At 42.6% G+C, this 21,240-nt stretch overlaps 2 protein-coding genes across 10 annotated transcripts in view; both read left to right on the plus strand.

Moving 5' to 3' along the window:
• The window catches only part of LOC110485894 (protein cordon-bleu), a 60,612-nt gene extending 52,454 nt beyond the window's left edge, over positions 1 to 8,158 (plus strand). For 7 of the 8 annotated variants that reach the window (XM_036944448.1, XM_036944439.1, XM_036944436.1 and 4 more), the window contains 6 exons: positions 1,338 to 1,644; positions 2,443 to 2,564; positions 2,749 to 4,652; positions 4,800 to 4,919; positions 5,541 to 5,816; positions 6,344 to 8,158. In XM_036944448.1, coding sequence (XP_036800343.1) covers positions 1,338 to 1,644; positions 2,443 to 2,564; positions 2,749 to 4,652; positions 4,800 to 4,919; positions 5,541 to 5,816; positions 6,344 to 6,427 — 2,813 coding nt within the window. In that variant the 3' untranslated portion in view covers positions 6,428 to 8,158. The remainder of the gene's footprint in view (positions 1 to 1,337; positions 1,645 to 2,442; positions 2,565 to 2,748; positions 4,653 to 4,799; positions 4,920 to 5,540; positions 5,817 to 6,343) is intronic. The other variant, XM_036944441.1, reaches the window with a different exon arrangement.
• A 3,026-nt stretch (positions 8,159 to 11,184) lies between these two features.
• Positions 11,185 to 21,240, plus strand: part of LOC110485935 (growth factor receptor-bound protein 10) — an 81,738-nt gene continuing 71,682 nt past the window's right edge. For both annotated transcript variants that reach the window (XM_021557181.2, XM_021557189.2), the window contains exon 1: positions 11,185 to 11,366. The gene's annotated coding sequence lies outside the window, so the exon portion shown is untranslated. The remainder of the gene's footprint in view (positions 11,367 to 21,240) is intronic.

The raw sequence follows: 21,240 nt of genomic DNA on the forward strand, positions 1-21,240 counted from the left end.
AATTTGTGGGCAGAACTGAAAAAGGAGGCCTACAAACCTGACTCAGTTACACCAGCTCTGTCAGGAGGAATGGGCCAAAATTCACCCAACTTATTGTGGGAAACTTGTGGAAGGCTACCCAAACCGTTTGACCCAAGTTAAACAATTTAAAGGCAATGCTACCAAATACTAATTGAGTGTATGTAAACTTCTGACCCCTGCACTTATCAACACACAACATATCCCAAAGCATAGTGCATCTTCTTAGCAAAGCCACTTGAAGGACCCATGTGTGATTATTCTGTCAGACACTCCCCTTTCAACACCACAAACCTAATATTGGCCTTGGCTTGACCTTGTTCAAACCCCCAACCTTACCACTGTCCCTGTTCTAAACCCTTAACCCTGACCTTGTCTTGGCCCCAACCGTAGTCCGTAGTCCTGGCCCTGACCTCAATCCTATAGACAATTTGTGGGCAGAACTGAAAAAGCATGTGCGAGGAAGAAGGCCTTCAAACCTGACTCAGTTACGTCAGGAGGAATGGGCCAGAATTCACCCAATTTACCCGAAACGTTTGACCCACGTTAAACAATTTAAGGGGAATGCTCCCAAATACTAATTGAGTGTATGTAAACTCCTGATCCACTGGGAATGCGATGAAAGAAATAAAAGCTGAAATAAATAATTATCTTCTATTATTCTGACATTTCACATTCTGAAAGAAAGTGGTGATCCTAACTGATCTAAGATAGGGAATGTTTACTAGGATTAAATGTCAGGAGTTGTGGAAAAACTGAGTTTAAATGTATTTGGCTAAGGTGTATGTAAACTTCCGACTTCAACTGTATGTATTAATGCTCCTGCTTTTGGCTTGATGGGCAGTGAGTTAAGTGAGACATTATACAATCTAAATGTTTTGCTCCAAAGCCAAGTGGGAGACCATAGGACTACGGTATATAATGCAACAAGTCAATATCGTTCATGGGAAATACTGAGTACAGGATCATAAGGTATGTTTAAGCCTGCCCACATCAACGTAGCGGTTTCATTGAGCCACAAGTGTGTGTGTGTTTGTGTGTATCTCAGAATGTATGTCTAGCTGACATTGTATAATATATTTTCTCTCAATCTTCCCCTCTCTGCTTCCCTCCTCTCTCTGTCATGCACATGCTTGTACAACCTCTCTTTTTGTTGTTGCTGTGAACTGTTCTTCTCAATAGACCACAGATAACATTGTAACTAGAGCAGCTTATTTTACATCATTATACAGCTTTCTTCTGTCAGTTGATAATACTGATAATAATACTGATGATTATGCTGTTGATGATGATCTACCACCCCTCTGCCCGGACACCAGCTTGGCTGCACTCTCGGCGTCTCTCTGTGGCAGGACCCCAGACCCCAGAAACAGAGGCAGAGGAGACTTTATCCATGGGCAGCAGTGGCAGCTTCCAGGACCAGGGCTATGCAGCCTCCGAGGGCATGGCTGAGGACTCTGGCCTGGTGTTCTCCCCCTCGGCCTCCGACACCACTCACCCTACCTCCCCTGACGGGAGCCTCTCCCTGGGCTCTTCTGGCTCCTCTCACCCCATGATCCATCCCCTCACCAAGGACTGTTCTAGTGATAGTGACGAGGGCTGTGCCACGTGGGGCTCCAGGCACAGGTACTGTAGCTGTGCTACCACTGACCTGCTCTGCTCACTGCATTATCATAGCAATGTTCAGGGTGGACTCTTAGCAAAGTCAAACTCACACTGCTTTTCAATTATTATTTCTTAGTTATCCTACCCTTATGCACTTACTACTACTAGCCTTGTCACAGACCCTAGCTAAAGCTGTTTTTGTCATTAGAATGGTACCTAGTCTTGGAGTCAGATCCTCCCTGTGATTTACCAACTCCCTCCTTGCTCCCAGTTCTCAGTTCTGCCTCGCGTCTCTCACTATTTAGTCAGCTTTCTCACGTCTCGCATGTCTCTGTACCGGCTTGTTTTTAAAGGCCTGTTTTACTGCGCCAACAGTGCTTCCTGACTGAGTCACTGCAGTCCACGTGTGTTGAAGCTAAGGGGCTACCTTCCAAAGCCTGCAGCGTCACTTAAATCTGCTGGGCTCTAAAGTGAAAGCTCTGGGGGTTTTCTCAGGAAAATAGGCTCTACCTAGTCTGCAGGAGGAAAGTTCTATTTGGCTTGGCCAAGAAGAGAAGAAATATAACCCCATGCCATTTTTAGGTTAGTTTAGAAAAGAAACACATAAATAAAACAGAGGAATGCTCAGTGGACACCTTGAACTAAGTGTGAAAGAAATATAAACTCAAACACAAGTACTATGAATAAATATTTCAAGGGCAGTAGACTCCACCATCACCTAAATGTAACTTTCAAACTTTTGAGTTAACTTGAGTTCTCCTTTTATGCTACCTGCAAAACAGTTCAAAACTTAACTTGTATTGCCCCCTCCTCCCTTAGACACAGCAGTGATATCAGCCACAACGACAAAGCAGGCAAAACAAAGGACATCTATGACGAGGACCCAGAGCTCACCACTCAGCTCAACCAGACTCTGGCTGATCTGGATGCTGATCTAGCAGGTGAGCTTTCAGTAGAACACAAATTCAAATAAAAAATGTTTTATTGTCCATCAAATGCACATGAATGACATACTGGAGACATCCTGGAAACCACAATGGATGCACAGGACCAAAACAATATTTGTTGTATCGTCAATAAGCAGGCCGGCTAACACATGTATTTTCATTTGTCCATGTCCACTAGATATAAGTCACATAGATGCTGTTTCAGTGCAAGAGCACCCCTACGTGATGTCCACTGAGAGCAATGACATCCCGGTGTCTGTGGTGGATATGGAGGTCCCGGTCACAGCCATAGATGAAGTCCTGGAGGACTACGAGACACCGAGCATGACGGATCACCAAGTCACACTAATGAGTAGCTCTCAAAGAACGGACAATAAAAACCTGAACCACAGTCATCATCATTCAAGTGTTGGTGGCATACAGAACAAAAACAACAACGCCTGTATGTCTGACGGCTCCAGCAAAGTCAGCTCTGCTCAACCACAGCCCGCGCAGCGCCTCAAATCACCAGGGAAGAAGCTTGCCAATGGCACCATGGGGAAAGACCATACAGCAGTGGTCTCTAAGACTAAAGTAGAAGTTCAAAGATGGGAGTCCACTGAGGGAGCTGAGAGGAAAGCCTCACCTGTCAACAGCTCTCTCGCTGTCCCAGAGAGCCATTCCAAGTCCCCTGAGGACGAGGTTCCCACCTATAGAGGCCACGCTGCCTCCCAAGCACAAACGAAAATCACATGTAGCCCAGTCTCCCGATTTGGTATGAAGACATTCACTATCATCCCTCCCAAGCCCGCAGTTGCAACCCGGCCTCAGAAGCCAGCAGAGGCCCCGGCCACTCTGACAACAGGTGCCATTAGAATTGACGATCAGGGTAACATGGTCAAAGTAGCCATCGCCCGAAACAAGTTTGGCGGTTCCTCGGAGTCTGGGATCAACAAAGATGACTCTGTCTCACCACTCCTGGGGAAAGCCAAAACATTCCGGAGCTCCTCTGAGAAGCAGGACACTTCTGCACATTCGGTCCCCACTAGTAGAGGGCCTGTCCCTTTCACAAAGACCCAGAGCCCAGAGTCTGAGGTCCACAAACCCACCGATCGGGTCGTAGCGTCTGAGCCACCTGCAGCCAAGGCAACACCTAAGGCCTCTGAACCTGTAGCCAAGATGACACCTAAGGAAACATGCAAAGATGTGGTTGAGGTAACAAAGGACATCTCACAGGAAGCAGAGGGCAAGGCCTCAGTTCCAGTTTCAGAGACTCCTGTGCAGCAGAAGACTATGAAACTGAACCCTGGTATTCTCCAAGATCAGAAGAGAAATCTTTCCTTCCTCAAGCCGTCCAGGAGAACATCCAGTCAGTACGTAGCTTCTGCCATTGCTAAATACGCTGTGAAGCCCACCATGGCCAAAGCTGACAACATCCAAGAAGTACCAACGGAGTTGTCTGACCCCATGAGAAGGCCACCTGGCAGTTACGGCTATCAGAAAGAGGGTCAATCCTTTCATGTAAATCCACAGCGTTCCTCTGGTACATCTACTAATGTACCAGTGAAGAAGGAGAGCAGCTCTGGGTCTGGGTCCTATCACGCCGGTGCTAAATGTTACCCTGACTACCTCTCTGCAGAGAAACGGGTAGTCTCTGGTGAGTCGACGCAAGGAGTGGACAGGAGTCGTTATGGGAGCAGTTCTACCCTGCGAGTTGCTGGACGGAACTCCAAGTCACTGGACTCTGATACAGTGGCCAATAACACTAAGCAGCATGGGCCCAACAGTCCCAGTCCCAGACAGATGACACCAGCACCACAATCCCCCACTAAACAGGTACCTGCCATCTCCAAGCCCTCGCAGGGTCAACCACCTGCAGAGACACTAGGTCCCAAAGGTCATCCAGCCCTGGCAAAGAAGCCTGAACCACCACGAGCAGCTGCTGCCAGCAACGACCTCCCAGAGCCCCAGCAGGTCAGTCTGTTTGGGCCGGTGAAGAAGTTCAAGCCTGTGATCATGAAGTCGGTCCAGATGGACACGTCGCTACACACCACTCTGATGTCAGCCATCCAGTGTGGGGATGGGAAGGAGAGGCTCAGAAAGGTGAGAGAGAGAGAGGCCCGTCATGCTAACTTCACAAAGATCACTGTTTTTCTTCTTTTTTTAAAAGTCCAAGTCTACAGCTACTTATAATGAGTGTAATCTAGGGTGTTTGGTTTCTAATTTCCCTGATTTTCCCTGTCGGACTAGGTATCGGACTCAAGTGCAAGCAGCACTTTGAAGAAATCGTCCTTTGTTGAGGAAGAGAATGAGCGATGTGCGCTACTAGCAGCCATTAGAGGACAAAGTAACTCTGCAGGGCTAAGGAAGGTAAGCTATAGCCTAGAGTCAGATTGGGTTTTGCTTTGGTTTTGCAATGTCTTGATGTAGCACAGGGGATCTGTTGCTCGTCACTGAATAGCTCATTTCAGGAGAACAAGCAGCACTATGTTTATTATATATATGAGTCTATTTGCGTTCCCCTTGAATGTGATCTGGTTTGTTTTCATGTAAGGACCATGGTGAAATGAGAGGAGGAAATGTGTAGTTGTGAGGGAGGCCCGATGTGGTGAGCGTTAGAATGTTCCTGCCCAGCTCACCAGCAGGAATCTCAGAAATGTGCATTACTAAATCAGGTTCTCAGGGCAATAACGTGGAATTTAGGTTTGATAAAAAAAGAATGGAATGTTTGATGGGAGTTCTTGATTCTATTCCTTAGCTACCTGTTAAATTTAGTTGGTGGAGCTAAAGTAGATCCAGGCTAGCGACAGCTTAACTTAGAGTTGCAAAGCTGTTTGAAATGCCTTTAAACTTTTGTTTTGCTGCCTAGTAAACCACTGGGGTTAACAAGGTATAAGAGGGAAATTGCGTGTGTGTGCGTGCATGTGAAAGCAGCCGTCAAATGGCTCTATGTATCTGGACTGCCATTGTTCCCCTCTCTACGCTCCACAGACCATATCCCAGGCTGCAGAGGAGCTTGACAAGTTCAGGAAGACTGAGGAGGAAGTGTGTGATGCCTTCCCTGCCATGCCTTCCCCTCCTCCATTTGTGCCTCCGCCACCTCCACCCCCCTCTATGCTCCCTCCTCCTCCTCCTGCCCCTCCCTCCACTCAGCCCAAGCCCAGTATGGTGGGGGAGCCTCTGGGGGCTGGGCGGAATCCCACTCTGGCCCGGGACGCAATGCTGGAGGCCATCCGCTCTGGCTCTGCAGCTGATCGCCTGAAGAAGGTACAGTATGTTCAGTACTGCAGGCAGCCACACTAACAATACATTAGCAACACACAAAAGAGGGAGACAGTTATTGGGAGAGAGTTTAGTCATCAAGTTACAGGTTGTCAATTCAATGTTTTCAGATAGAGCAAATGGAGGTGATCATACATGACCTTTTGTGCATGTACTCACATGGGAACTCACCAGCCAGGCGACTACCCACCATTTCTCACCTAGTATTACCTTGTCTTTTGTTGCAACATGTCTGCGACGGAACAAAGAACTCCTGGGAAACATTCTGTGCTAGCTGGAGATCAAGATTCCATCACGTAGTTCCACACTCTGTGGGGCTGTGCAGCTTGAGCAATGTATTGTTCCGTTAGATTAACCAATGAGACAAATACAATAAAAACACTTCCATTATTTACAAAATAGTCTACCTCTTGAATGATCTGAACTCTGTTAACTTTAACTCGTCAGGCAATTTTTAATTGGTACAGAGCAAAAAATAACACGGGTTTTCATGTTTCATCTATTTTATTCAGGTCAATGCCCCCACAAAAACAGTTCAAGTGAACGGTAGACTTGGTACTATACAAGCAGCATCATCCCTCTCACAAGGACAATAAAGAATCTTCCAGAATGATTCCAGAACATCTTGCAAACCATCTGATTAGAATCGTCGTAGGCAGCCAAATAATATGTTGTCTTTCACCTTAATTTATCACTGTCCTTATGTATATGTGTACTTGAATAGTTGCAATAACTGGAAAGATGAATTGCTGTACAAAAGCATGTGCCAATAATTTGTTTTGCTTTTTATTAGCTGCTCTTGTTGCTGCTGATGATGATGATAATGATGATGATGATGATGATGATGATAATAATAATCATCATAGGAAATGATTTTTCCTCTTTTATTATTTCTTTTTTATTTGACTTTTTAATACTAGTCCACATGGAATTGATGCCTCATGCTGTCTTACTGTCAGTGTTATATTTGATTATTACATATTTGCTGTATATATTCCATGTAATAGGATGCAATGGATCAGACTCCTTGATATAGTGCAATGAGTAACACTGGTCACCAGTAACACTGGTCAAGCATGACTAAATTTGGCTCCAAGGGACTCTCCTCTCCAGGTGGTGATTAGGGTATGTATCCCAAATGGCAGGTTATTCCCTATATAGTACACTACTTTTGACCAAAACCTTATGGGCCCTTGGCAAAAACTAGTGCACTAAATAGGGAATAGGGTAGCATTACTCTAGTTTATTTTTGCAAAGCTCTGGGTTTTTAGATCTCATCTATGCTGCTATTCAACCTTTACATGTTTTTATTTTTGGATTTATAATGCCTCTTAATATATTTATTTTAATATTCAGAGAAAAGATTACTAACATATCCTTTCTTGACATTACAAAAGCATTTTTGAAACATTGAAACTATTGGTGAATAATATCACCATGACTTAGTAAAATAGTTTACTAATCAATAGATATATGAGTAATGAACAACAGGTATGGGCTGTTACTTCATTTTCAGCAAAAAATTCTGGTTAATATTTGCTATGATTTTATTGTTTATTTAATCACAAAGTGTTCTATGTTGTTTGCATGGGGCTCCAGTGCACAGCTTTTTGTTATTGTACTCAACAGTAGATCTGATGTGCAGTACTGTACATGAGCTTGTTTCTCTAGACATTTTATGGCATTACTATAGTAGTTGAAAGAAAGCAAAAGTGAATATTATAATATATCTTGCAAATGAGTACTATTTATATTGATCAGAATGACTGAATGATAGACTTAAAGAGCCACCCAGTGTAAAGCATGAAAATAGGGACCACAAGATTCTAGACTGGTCTGTCAAAATATGGATTCATAGGTTGTCCAGTTCCTTAAAATTCAGTTTAGATGTTTACTTATGTTCTAGACCAGCAGGCTCCAGACCTCGTAGGGTAAGAGTTGAAGGTAGACCTCGTAGGGTACGAGGTCTGGAGCCTGCTGGTTTTCTGTGTTACCTGATAATGAATTTCCCCCACCTGGTGTCCCAGTTCTAAATCAATCCCTGATTAGAGAGGAACAATGGAAAAAAAGCAAAGGAACTGGCTTCAAGTTCCAGAGTTGTGTTTGAGGCTAGAAAGTTGTATATTTTGTTAACTACAGATAAATGATTACAGTAATAAACTGTTGTTAAAATTGGAAATAAATAGAATAATAGAAATCCAATCAAATGTAGTTTTAAGCTAATGCTTTTTTATGTTAAGTGCATGTTGTTTTTGGAAGAATGTCACATTTTATTTTATCCACAAATTATACTTTTTTCAATAAATGATTTTTGTAACCATGTAACAGTTTTTTCTTCTGTACATTGATCTCAAATACTGTCTGGATGTGCACTTTAAATTACACTGTAGCTATAATGTAAGTACAGTGTAACTACTTGCAATAACCCTAATCCTAAATACAGTGTAAGTGCAATGTAACAATGAGCTTATAACTGAAGGGTAAAATCGTATGCCAATGTATGTATTGATCGTTTGGTAGTGTAGCAAGCTCTTGAGTCATGGAGCAGTTAATCTAACATGCAGTAATGTTTCTCATTTGGTTGTTGGCTGTGGTTATTGTTGTCCTTATGAAATCTGGAAGCCAAACAGACCTCTTTCTTATGATGCCACCAGGCTTACATGTTGTTTTGAGAGGATTTCCACATCAGAGCTCTCCCAACTATTCCAAGCTACTCTGAACCATGACTCATCATGTGGTCATTACTGACATGTAACTTTACCTAAACTGTATTCCCTGACCATACTGGTTTAGGTTCCCCAGAAAATCCTATAGATGGACTCCTGGGCCCTAACATTTCAGTGTTTGCAGATCTGAACGGTCTGGATCGGTATAATCAGGGTAGTGGTAATTTATTACACTATTTTGATTCCATCTTACAGATCTACCCAGTTAGGGCTAAGGGGAAGGGGTTAATGAGAGAACTAAGACCAGCAGTGGGAGCACAATGTCCCTTCACTTCAGCTTCACAGGCTCCCTGCTCTGCTTTGCCTGATCTGCCTCTCTCAAAGGCCGGGCAGGCCCACAAAAAGTAAGTGATCTTGGGATTAGGTTTCTGGGTATGTGTCTGTTGTCTGACATGCGATCCAGATTTCACCATATACAAAGAAAGTATGTGTCCCAAATAGCTCCCTATTCCCTGTATAGTGAACTACTACCCTATGGGCCATGGTTAAAAGTAGTACTCTATAAAGGGAATAGGGTGTCATTTGGGATGCTGCCAGAGAGGGTAATCCTCTCCACACTGTAGGTCTGTAAATACTTGCTGGCCCACAGGCCCTCTGTCGGTCAGAATTCCTGCTCATTTGTGGCCATTATCTGTCTTATGAAACTAACTGCAGCAAGACAGAGTGTTTGGTTGGTTCCAAGCCAACTGCCGCCACAACCGTTAATGCAGAAAAACAAATCTCTTTCTAAATCAAGACTTACTGGCAGCTCTTGACACAGCATAGACGAAGGTAGTGGTTAACTCACAGCATTCATGGTTGAGAAGGATGATGGCTATTAATTCCTTGTCTTAACACCATTTCCACGTGTTACTTTTGTAAGTAAGATTCCTGCAATATCACATTTTATTTGTCAGGTACAAAGTTTCATCAGGTATATAAGTTGCAGCGAAATGCCTGAACATCCTTGTGATGACAAACGTGGGAAGAGCAAATGCAGCTTTTCAATGCAACTATGTTCACGTTAGCCTCTGCTCCCAAGATTGGCCGAAGTGAAAGCCTGTGACAGAGGCTATGGTCACATGGGCCTAATGCATGAATAATGTTACAGAGAGGAGATCTGATCCAAGGTGTGGTGATGTGTCTGTGTACAATGCCCTTTTATATTGTGGCGTGTTTGGCAGGGTCACACAGTATTGATCCACCGTTGTTCTCTTCACCCAGATACTACAAGTCTGGGACGGGTCCTCTGTCTTCCCTACCCTGTCATTAGGCAGGCTCAGCTGAGGAACGTTCCAGACTTACAACCTTTTACACTACAGACTCTTTGAATTCTCATGGTTGAGTTCATTGAGTAAATCACATTTTAGGTGTCTTATTAGAATAATCAGATTGATAAATCACGTACTGTGGCATATTAATAGCACAATGGCTACATTTGCACAATTATATGAAGGAATATATATACTCACCACCATGGTTAGTGCAGGGCATGTAACCCCTGTAAGCCTATTGCAACACAGTGCTTGGAGGGGTGAAGTACCAAAACACTGCATAGGAGTAGGGAAAGGTAACTCCAGAGCATTGAACTCTTGATTAAACTTTTATGCAACAGGACCAATAGGAGATTATGAAATTGAAAAACAACAACTGTACATTTTGTAGTGTACCCCAAAATGTTATATGTAATTGTATGGTGTATGCTTACAGACGCTTTTATCCAAAGAGACTTACAGTTATGCGTGCATACATTTTTACATATGTGTGGTCCAGGGAATCAAACCCACAACCCTCTACCAACTCAGCCATACAGGACCACTATGTAAGTATCATATAGATTTACAGTTTGAAAAGCTATACAATAGTGACATAATGGACCGGAATAAGGTTAGGCCAAAGGGCTGGAACTGAAATAAAACCTGAGCAATACTGTCAACTTTCCAGGGTCCCCGCTCCACTTCTTAGCACCCACATGCTTACTCCAGGCTGAGACCCCGGTGCCTGATTTACATGGGAACGAGCATGGGGGCTGTATCTACTGATTTGGGAAAAGTTTGCTGTGTATAGTGTCTATTTTTGCAGCAGTGTGCTATGTCTGCAGACAGGACTTCTCGGCATGTCTCTCCCCCCCTGCACACACACACTACATGTTAATGTTTGAAAATGTATGTAAATTGTAAAGTATTTTATCTATAATGTATTTTTCGTTGTGTCGTACACCAGTAAGACTAGCTGTCACCATTGGCGTCAGCTAATGGGGATCCTAATAAATCAAATCAAATGCTTTCTCTCAAGTGGATTTATTGGCATGGGAAACATATGTATACCAGGCCAAAGCAAGTGAAATAGATAATAGTGAAATAAACAAAAAATGAATAGTAAACATTACACTCAAAGTTCCAAAAGAATAATGACATTTCAAATGTCATTATGTCTATATACAGTGTTGTGACGAGATGCAAGTTAAGTCGCATTTACAATGTTTGTTCTTCATTTTTCTCTCTCTCTCTCTCTCTATCTCTCTCTCTCTCTCTCTCTCTGTCTGTGTGTTCAGCTGATGAGTACTGAATATTCCTCTAGAGACATGAGGCGATGTGGGCGGAGTCAGCCGAGAGGGGAGGGAGGAGTTGTTTCGTGTGTGTTAAGGAGTCAGCTGAGAAATCAACTGCTAGCTGCTTGTCCTCATCGGGAATGTTGACCACTGGAGCGTGTTGAGCAAGAAAAGCAAAGCTGTTGCGCGAGCAACTATTTTCAAGTTGTGTCTTCTCATCCCAAGTGCAAGGCTGTCTGATTGCTCTTGTTTGAAATTCTACAGAGGCCTGTCAATAAGGTGAGTGTATTATTCCAAGATCAAGGGAGTCTTGTGTTATTTGAAATATGGTGTAATTGTTTTCATCTTTCTTGACTTTCTAGAACACAGAAAGCAAAGTTTAGTGTAGCTAGCTAGCGCCTCTGGATGTAAACTGCTGTCGGGTGAGACTGGAACACTGCGCATCGTGGCTTGTAGCGTGAGGCTCTGTCTTTCACGAAAGCGTGAGGAGGGTTTGGATAGCTGTTAGAACTTGTTTTGCAAATCAGTGTAATTTGTTGTCTAAAACAGGTTACCGTTGTAGGTTAACATTGTTAATCACAAATGTGACAGTTACTAAATAGCCAGAGCCGAATATAGCCACATGTCTACCCAGCGCTGTCGGGACTGCATGCAGGCAGATAAACTGCGTTCGTGCAGGGACGAGGTTGGCAGAAGCATGATCTCCTGTATTGGGGCAACTAAAGCTTACTTAACTACTATAGTTAGGTAGTTAAAAGTACCAATCCAGAGGGGTATCAATGAGTTAGCCAGCTAACTTTGATTAAACATTTTTTTTTGATTTTCTGGTTCATTAAGAAATGTGTTTTTGGTTGCGGAGTCAATTAAACCATGCCCTTTTCAAGCTTATCGTAAACTGTTTAAAGATATTGCATAACTGCTTACTATCCAACTACCAGCCAGGCGCAGCCCCTGGTGAAGTCCCTGCCTGTCCTACCCTCAGTAGCCTATCCGACCTACCCTTTTCACCGGTCCGGTCAGTCTTATCCCATGGCTTCATTTTTCTTTGGGGGTGGGGTGAAAGGCGTTTTTCCAGGCAGCTAGCTACTCGTGTACGGAACCATGGATGGTGGTTGAGCAGCGAATATATACAGTATAGTTATAGTAGGCTTATTCAGAGACTAAGTATTTCAAATCTAACTGGGTGGGACATCAGGGATGGATTTTGGCAAGGATTTTATGCAATAAAACGAATGTTATGCTGTAGATGTCATATGTGATCGTATTAGTAATCCAAAAACGACAGATTTGTTTGATTTAATGCTGATTCAGCAGAATTACCCAGCAGTGTACTGTACAGCTCATCTAAGAAATGTAGTTGGTTAGAACCATAAGAATATATAGATTGATCATAATGGCATAGTATGTTTAGGGAACAGTCCCTATCCCCTTCAACTAAACTACATTTTTACTATACACTTAAAATGTCATTACTAATGTAGGCCTACTATGTAACATGTTAATACAAAATTGTTACTACTTGTGTAATTACAGAGTCACTACACCAGTATAACAGCAACTTATTAGAAATTGTTACCAGTATAAGGTGTCACCAACTAGTTTTAAATTCACACCCTCTGCTACAATCTAGCTATTTCAAGTCCATGCTCTGTAAGAGACCAACATGATGGGGCATGAGTTTAGGAGGTCTAAGACAGACAGCAGACAGCTAGCTCAGAGCTGCTGAGCTCACATATTTTACATATGCAACCTGTCTTGCCATGGCGGTTCAATTCTCTTCTCTGGAAGAGTCTGACTAACAAATGGCTTTGTTGGATCATACCTATTGGCATTTCATTTGTTCTACCAATCTATTCCATTCATCATACAGGCCATTCATTCAGTGAATATAGGCAGGCCTATTAGCTTGTTGGTTTAATTTATTATTGGGGATGGAAAGTGAAAGGGATAGGCTTTGCTCACCCAAATTACAAATTCCCTTGTTGAGAGCTGTCCAAACTTTCAATCTGAAGAGGCCTTGCAGACATATAAATTGTACTTCCACATACACTTTATAGTATTATTATGTTCTCTGTCATAGTGGTGATCTCTCTCACCCAGGCCCTAGCATTCCATTCGGCCTTGCGCCAGTTTGCAGTCATATAACACTCGCTATTCAGTGCCAATACCCCCTTATTGATGGCTGGTCATGGTGCTTTTTCCTGAAGTCTGGGATGCAGAGTCAGAGTTTTGGTCTAAATCAATGACACCAATTACTAGGTTATGTCCTATTATTGCCCAAATTATTTCTCTCATCAGTTATGAGCACATCTGATGTTGACACACCTCCTGTATTCTGTCTTAATAAATTCTAGTAACTGATTTAAAAAATAATTTTGGTCTGTGGGTGTGGCGGTAGGTGCTGTTTGGAAACAGGTAGCTGAATCATGAAAAAAAAACTGGATGATATAGGCTAGGTCTACTTTTCTTGTGTAGGTAGGAGTCAATGGTTGTACAAAGCATAAAGATACTTCCGAAGAACCACAAGGCTTGTGGATGAAAAAAGTTGCCTCTATTAGATTACTTGGCAGCAGGACATGATGAAAAAGCTTTGCAGGCAGCTAGAGAAGCCTTAGTTTGTCTGCGTCACTTACCTTTCATTTAAATGTAATCATTATTTTGTCTAGCTACCTCAGTTATAGCTAAGTAATTACATTCTGTTTACTAAAGTAGTCTGTAATTGATTTACAGAAGGGCAACTTAATATATTTAGCTTACTGGTCCTATAAATACTTGACTCTCACCCGCCATCATCCACCCATGATTACCCAGAAGGCAGAATGACGCAATGATTGTCTAACCAACCAACCACAGCACGGTGGATTCAATTTCTCAATGTCTGGAGCTGGTCCAAATCTGTTTGAAACCTGAGAAGCAGGAATGCTGTATTTTCTAAAGCAGGTAACTGAACACCTCTGCTAGTATTTTTGTGTGCAGAAAGAACAGGGAGAGTGGTGCAGAATGATGGCGATGTTCCAGAAAATGTCACTCAGCCTCTATGAGCTGGAATCTGTGCTGTAAAATCTAAAACAAACCAGGGTTAGTGGGCTTGGCGAGATGTATTCATGAAAACAAAAGGGTTTTGAGTGACATTCTTCCCCAGTGCAACTTCAGAACAATAGAGGCATTTTGTGCTCTTGAATTTTATCGCTGTGCCTGGACATCATTAGCATTCTCTTCTCAGAGTTTAATGGGACATTTGGCTTTATCTGTGCATCGTTTCTCATATTATCAGTACATATTTCACCAAACCTATAAGTGATGAGAACTTGGAGAAAGGCATTTCAATTATTTATAACCTACAATATGTAGGGCCTTATAAAATATGTGTTGCGGACAATGCGAATGGAATCACGGAATCTAGACATTAAAACGGAATTCAACAATATAATTTTTTTATTGAACTTCATAGGAAATAAACTAAATGTATTGAACTTATTGGAAAATGCATTAATTTGCTCAAATAATCATAAGACATGAACAAAATGCATATGTAGCAAGGTTTTCATCCAATTGGGACAGATTTTCATGCAAATATTCTAAAATATAAGCAACATGCCATATTCATTTGCAGTTAAATTCCCACGTACCAAATAAAAAATACAAGTTAAATGGGTTTCCATTGCATTTTCAACTCTACTGATGGTTTTGTCACAAATAAATTGCGTTATGTAGCGAATGTGCCCAGTCTGGCCTTGGCATGTGCTCTCTAGCTAATAGCTGGCAGATACAGTGTGGGTAGGTAGGTTACCTATAGAATGACAGCAACCAAGCATCAAGCTCATCATCAGCCTAATAAACTGCATGCTTTCCCAGTCATAGTGGGAGGACCACATAACATATCATCACGTGACTCCCAAGTTTTCTTCGATATGATGGTTATTATATCAATATTTGCGCATAAAGACGTTTCCACCACCATTTCTCGCATAATACATTTTACAGATACAAAAAGATCCCACATTGTCTCGTGTATTTTGTTTTGGCAAATTTAGCCAACAAATGTGCTTTTTCCATCAGGTCTGTTTATCCGACATGTACTTTACTCGCATGAAAAGGTTGGATGGAAACTGGTTAGTGATTCGTACTGTACTACAGAATAATATCATGATTATTTGCATCAATCCAGCTTCCATTTGTTTTGTAAACTGCTTTGTTTAGTCAAATCAAAATCACATGAGCGCTACAGAAACACCGCTAACCAAACAAGTGTCTCTGGCTGGTGCGCACTTGAATTAAAGGTTAACTACACACAAAATTCAACATTTCTTAGACCTTTCCCAGGCATACAAAAGTGGTTTCCTGATGTGGTGTAGCCCTTTACACTCATACCCGTATACAGGTTGAAAATGGCATATTTGGGAACTGATAAAGGCCTAACTTGGAACGCAGTGGCTGTACAGTAGCAAACTATACGTGATCTCAATGGTTTGCTGCAGTTCTACACATAATCTGCAAACTGTTCACTTTCAATTGCTACCATGGTTATGCGTATGATTTTCATATTTCTCCTGGAACAAACATTTCAATGTTAACAGGTTTAGCGTTGTGGTGGACTTAGAACATCCTATTTTGTTGTGATTTCTGTTGTTGGAAAAAAGAAAACCTAGAAAAACCAAACTGAGAAAATGTAATTTGGGGGTACAACTAAATGGAATCGGGTACAAAATACACCAGATTTTATAAGGCCCTACTATCATAGGGATTGGGGGTTTCTGATAAAATGACGTTTGTCAAGGGGTGGTTTGTGTTGAAAATTACGAAGGCCATAGATACAGCAAGCCTGTTCTTCCTTTTCTCTTCTAGCCTCATGAAGCCTAAATTCCCTATTGTTTATACCATGTTTATTACATAACTCATGTAGGCTATTCAATGTTAGTTAGAAACTCTCATATGTCCAGATGATCAGTCTGATCCATTGCACTGTGGCCTAAATAATCATTTATTCTACTTACACTTCTTGATCTTATTTAAACTTTTTGAATAACACGTCCCTTAGATGAAAGCTTGAGTTCTTAGTTGAATAAAAACTAAAATAGCCTAGCCATAGCCCACCCTGGCAGCAGGCTTGTGCACAAACATAACATCTCCTTCCCGTCCAAGCCATTCATTATGCACATTGCATAAGGTCATTTCTTCCAGCCGGCCCAATGAAATCCTCATCCAATTAGCGATTGTCCATGTCTCCCAAAGCCTTTCTTAGAGACTTCTGCTGTTCAGCCCTCTACGGTGACATCAGACTCTCTCTTATAACCTTCTTTACGCTGCTGGCCCGAAATAATGAAGCTTCCATTCAATGAAGAATCAACATGTGAAACAAGCGCATCTACTGAGGTGTGACAACAATTTTTATCAAGTTGTGGTATCTGGCTGGATTTTCTTATCTAGCCTACCATGCACAGCAAATGAAACGTTGAAAAAATGCTGGCATTCCAGTAGTTGTCATCCCTTCAAGACACGTCTCTCAGCAAACTGTTTTCATAATTCATTTGACATATCCTTTGAGTGCTTCTACCTTAAAAATAGGTTACACCGTCACCTTACTGTAGAGAGGCAGGCAGTCCCAAACCAACATCTTCCTAAAAACTATGAATTTTGCATGACGGTGCGCCTTCCAGCGACATTGGACTGCTCTGTTCTGGCTTGACTTCAGATTTCTAAATGGTGTTCCATGTACAGCTTGAAATACTGCTGGAAAATACAAGGCTACATCTCTTCTTCAGTTGTTTGCGCCTAAACCTCTTGTCATTTGCCCTGATCAATGTGGACATGATGATGTAGGTTAGTGATAAGACAGATGCCCATGAACCCTAAAGAACAGCATCTTATACACTGTTTGGCGCTTCCTACCATTGCAGCAGTCTCCTCAATCCTGAGTCTGTGCATGTGAGTGTCAGTTGGATGTTACATATGTCATTTAGGTGTGAGAATGAAACAATGGGGTCTTGGGAGGGAGGAGGTATGTTCAGTTGAATTTCACACGCTGCTCTTGCAACCGTCACTGCTTGGAGGCAGGACATTTTTTTTAAACTGTGTGAGCTCTTATTGGTATTTGGATGGTTCATAATGTGGCCCTTAATAGGGCTGGCACAATTACCATATAATAGTGTAACTGACGATTATGGATGAAGACCTTCACAAAAATAACATAACCGTCATAACCGTTGAATTATTATTATTATTGTTATTACAGTGCATTCGGAAATTATTCAGTATTCAGATCCCTTGACTTTGAATAAAAAACTGAAATATCACATTTTATTTAAGTATTCAGACCCTTTGTTGCACCTTTGGCAGCGATTACAGCCTCGAGTCTTCTAGGGTATGACTCTGCAAACTTGGCACACCTAATGTAGGGAGTTTCTCCCATTCTTCTCTGCAGATTCTCTCAAGCTCTGTCAGGTTGGATGGGAAGTGTCGTTCCACAGCTATTTAAAGGTCTCTCCAGAGATGCCTGATCGTGTTCAAGTCCGGGCTCGGGCTGGGTCACTCAGGGACATTCAGAGACTTGTCCCGAAGCCACTCCTGCATTTTCTTGGGTGTGTCCTTAGGGTTGTTCTTCTGTTCGAGAGGTGAACCTTTGCCCCAGTCTGAGGTCCTGAGTGCTCTGCAGCAGGTTTTCATGAAGGATCTCCCAGTCCCTGCCACTGAAAAACATCCCCAAAGCATGATGCTGCCACCGCTGTGCTTCACCGTAGGGATGGTGCCAGGTTTCCTTAAGACGTGACGCTTGGCATTCAGGCCAATGAGTTCAGTCTTGGTTTCATCAGACCAGAGAATCTTGTTTCTCATGGTCTGAGTCATTTAGGTGCCTTTTGGCAAACTCCAAGCGGGCTGTCATGTGCCTTTTACTGAGGAGTGGCTTCCATCTGGCCACTCTACCATTGGTTTAGTGCTGCAGAGATGGTTGTCTTTCTGGAAGCTACTCCCTTCTCCACAGAGTAACTCTGGAGCTCTTTCAGAGTGACCATCAGGTTCTTGGTCACCCCCCTGACCAAGGCCCATCTCCCAGAATTGCTTAGTTTGGCTGGGTGGCCAGCTCTAGGAAGTCTTGATGGTTCCAAAATGATGGAGGCCACTGTGTTCTTGGGGACCTTCAATGCTGGCCAAAATTTTTGGTGTCCTTCCCCAGATCTGTGCCTCAAATCAATCCTGTCTCGGAGCTGTACGGACTAGAGGTCGACCGATTATGGTTTTTCAACGCTGATACAGATACCGATTTGTTGGAGGACCAAAAAAAGCCGATGACGATTAATCGGACGATTTTTATATATTTGTAATAATGACAATTACAACAATACTGAATTAACACTTATTTTAAGTTAATATAATACATAAATAAATTCTATTTAGTCTCAAATAAATAATGAAACATGTTCAATTTGGTTTAAATAATGGAAAAACAAAGTGTTGGAGAAGAAAGTAAAAGTGCAATATGTGCCATGTAAAAAAGCTAAGGTTTAAGTTCCTTGCTCAGAACATGAGACCATATGAAAGCTGGTGGTTCCTTTTAACATGAGTCTTCAATATTCCCAGTTAAGAAGTTTTAGGTTGTAGTTATTATAGGAATCATAGAACTATTTCTCTCTATACCATTTGTATTTCATATACCTTTGACTATTGGATGTTCTTATAGGCACTACAGTATTGCCAGCCTAATCTCGGGAGTTGATAGGCTTGAAGTCATAAACGGCGCAATGCTTGAAGCACAGCGAAGAGCTGCTGGCAAACGCAGGAAAGAAAGGCATTGATGTTCATGGTTAGGTACACATTGGTACAACGACAGTGCTTTTTTCGCAAATACGCTTGTTAAATCATCACCCGTTTGGCGAAGTAGGCTGTGATTCGATGATAAATTAACAGGCACCGCATTGATCATATGCAATGCAGGACAAGCTAGATAAACTAGTAATATCATTAACCATGTGGAGTTAACTAGTGATTATGTTAAGATTGATTGTTTTTTATAAGATAAGTTTAATGCTAGCTAGCAACCTACCATGGCTCCTTGCTGCACTCCGTAACAGGTGGTCAGCCTGCCACGCAGTCTCCTCGTGGAGTGCAATATAATCGGCGCCCAAAAATACAGACTGTTATGAGAACTTGAAATCGGCCCTAATTAATTGGCCATGCCGATTAATCGGTCGACCTCTACTACAGACAGTTCCTTTGACCCGATGGCTTGGATTTTGCTCTGATGCACTGTGCCTTTCCATGTCCAATCAATTGAATCTACCACAGGTGGACTCCGATCATGTGGTAGAAACATCTCAAGGATGATAAATGAAACAGGATGCACCTGAGCTCTATTTTGAGTCTCATAGCAAAGTATCTGAATATTTATGGAAAAGGTGTTTCTGTTATTTATTTGTAATGAATTTGCAAACATTTCTAAAAACCTGTTTTCGCTTTGTCCTTCAAATCAAATGTTATTTGTCACATGCGTCGAATACAACATGTGTTGACCTTACTGTGAAATGCTTACTTACAAGCTCTTAACCACACTGCCAGTTCTCTGACCTCTTCACTATAGGCTGTTTCGTAGCTGTTGGTGATCAGGCCTGTTGTGTCGTCAGCAAACTTAATGATGGTGTTGGAGTTGTGTTTGGCCACGCAGCCTTGGGTGAACAGGGAGACCAGGAGGGGACTAAGTACACACCCCCGAGGGGCTCCGGCCGCAGTCCCAGCTCCCCAACCCCAGCGTCTCCAGCCGAGTCCCTGCCCCATCCCATCCCAACCCCTCAAGCCCCAGCTTCCCTGCAGCTTCAGCCCAGCTCCCCTCCCAGGTAGCTCGGCTCCCCAGCCCCAGCTCTCATCCAGCCCAGCTCCCGTTTCCACTCATAGTCCAAGCAGCTCAGCTCCACAGCTGAACAGGCCAGTGCCCCGGCTCGCACACTGCCAGAGGGCCTTCTCTCATCACTACTCTTTGGCCTACAAATCAGTGCATACCATTCAGGGCATTGCTCTTTTTTTAATCCAACAGCCTATGTGGAAAGAATTTGCTCCCAGCATTCCAAAGAGGACTGCAGTGATATCATCCAGCGATCATGTGGTGTGGTATGGAGAGGATGATCTGCAAGCAGGCAGGCTGTGTGGCAGGCAGGCAACCAGTGTGGCAGGCAACTAGTGTGGCAGGCAGGCAGTGTAGTAGGTTAGTAGGCAGACAGTAAAGCAAGCAGACAACGTAACAGTCTGCAAGACCGGGCCTCACCTACTCAGGTGGAAGCTGGCCTATGTATTCTCAGGCACAATATGGGATATTTCCTGCTGTTCAATCAATGGTCTGAAACACAGATTGTGGCTTTAAGGTGAGCCAGAATGCAGGGTTGCATAATTTACTGTTTGCTCAACATACCGTGAAGCTTTTTGTTTTGTTTGGAGAAACAATGCCACTAGAAGATTGTCACGCTCTTGAGGGTTATCACCCAACAAGTGGTTTTCAATGCATATTAGTACTAATCCTTTATCTTTGATGGACCTTGAGGTCACCATTATTCTTTGCATTTGAGAACCAAGCCCTATCAGTGGTTGTGTTTGAACTGTTTTTCAAGACGGAAGGACAGAGTTAGGCTGTTTCATATATTGAAAGCAATTCAACTGCAATTGACCTTCAGTTTGATCTTAGTCATACTATTTTTGTCCGAAAGCTCAGACTGTAAGAAACACCAGTTGTTTATATTTCAAGTTTACACATCTAGGCCTATATGCCCATTTCAATGTTTTCACCAACGTCCACAGTCCTACCTCACAGATCTCAGGCTTGTATGCATAGTGCTGTAAACGTACTGGGTAGTAATGACTAGACTGACTTGTGTACAGGTCTGCTGCACAGGTTGCTGTTATGATTCTGGACGGCCAGAACTATAAATAGCCCTACTATTTTGAAGTGTGCCCCAATTTGGAAAGGAGGGGAATGTATAGCCCTGTGGTTGCTATGCATTTGGGCAGTGTGAGGTGAGGAGGGAACACAGACAGGTCCCAGAGAACCCAACCCACCAACTCCGTTTACAAGGAAATATTTGGCAGCCTGAGCCATAAGAAGTTTATAGATTTCTGCTTTACTTCAATTACTTGGCCCAGAAAGATGAGGTTAAAAGTTTAATATTTCCCACTC

Source organism: Oncorhynchus mykiss, chromosome 2, assembly GCF_013265735.2.
Source record: "Oncorhynchus mykiss isolate Arlee chromosome 2, USDA_OmykA_1.1, whole genome shotgun sequence".
Lineage (NCBI taxonomy): Eukaryota > Metazoa > Chordata > Actinopteri > Salmoniformes > Salmonidae > Oncorhynchus > Oncorhynchus mykiss.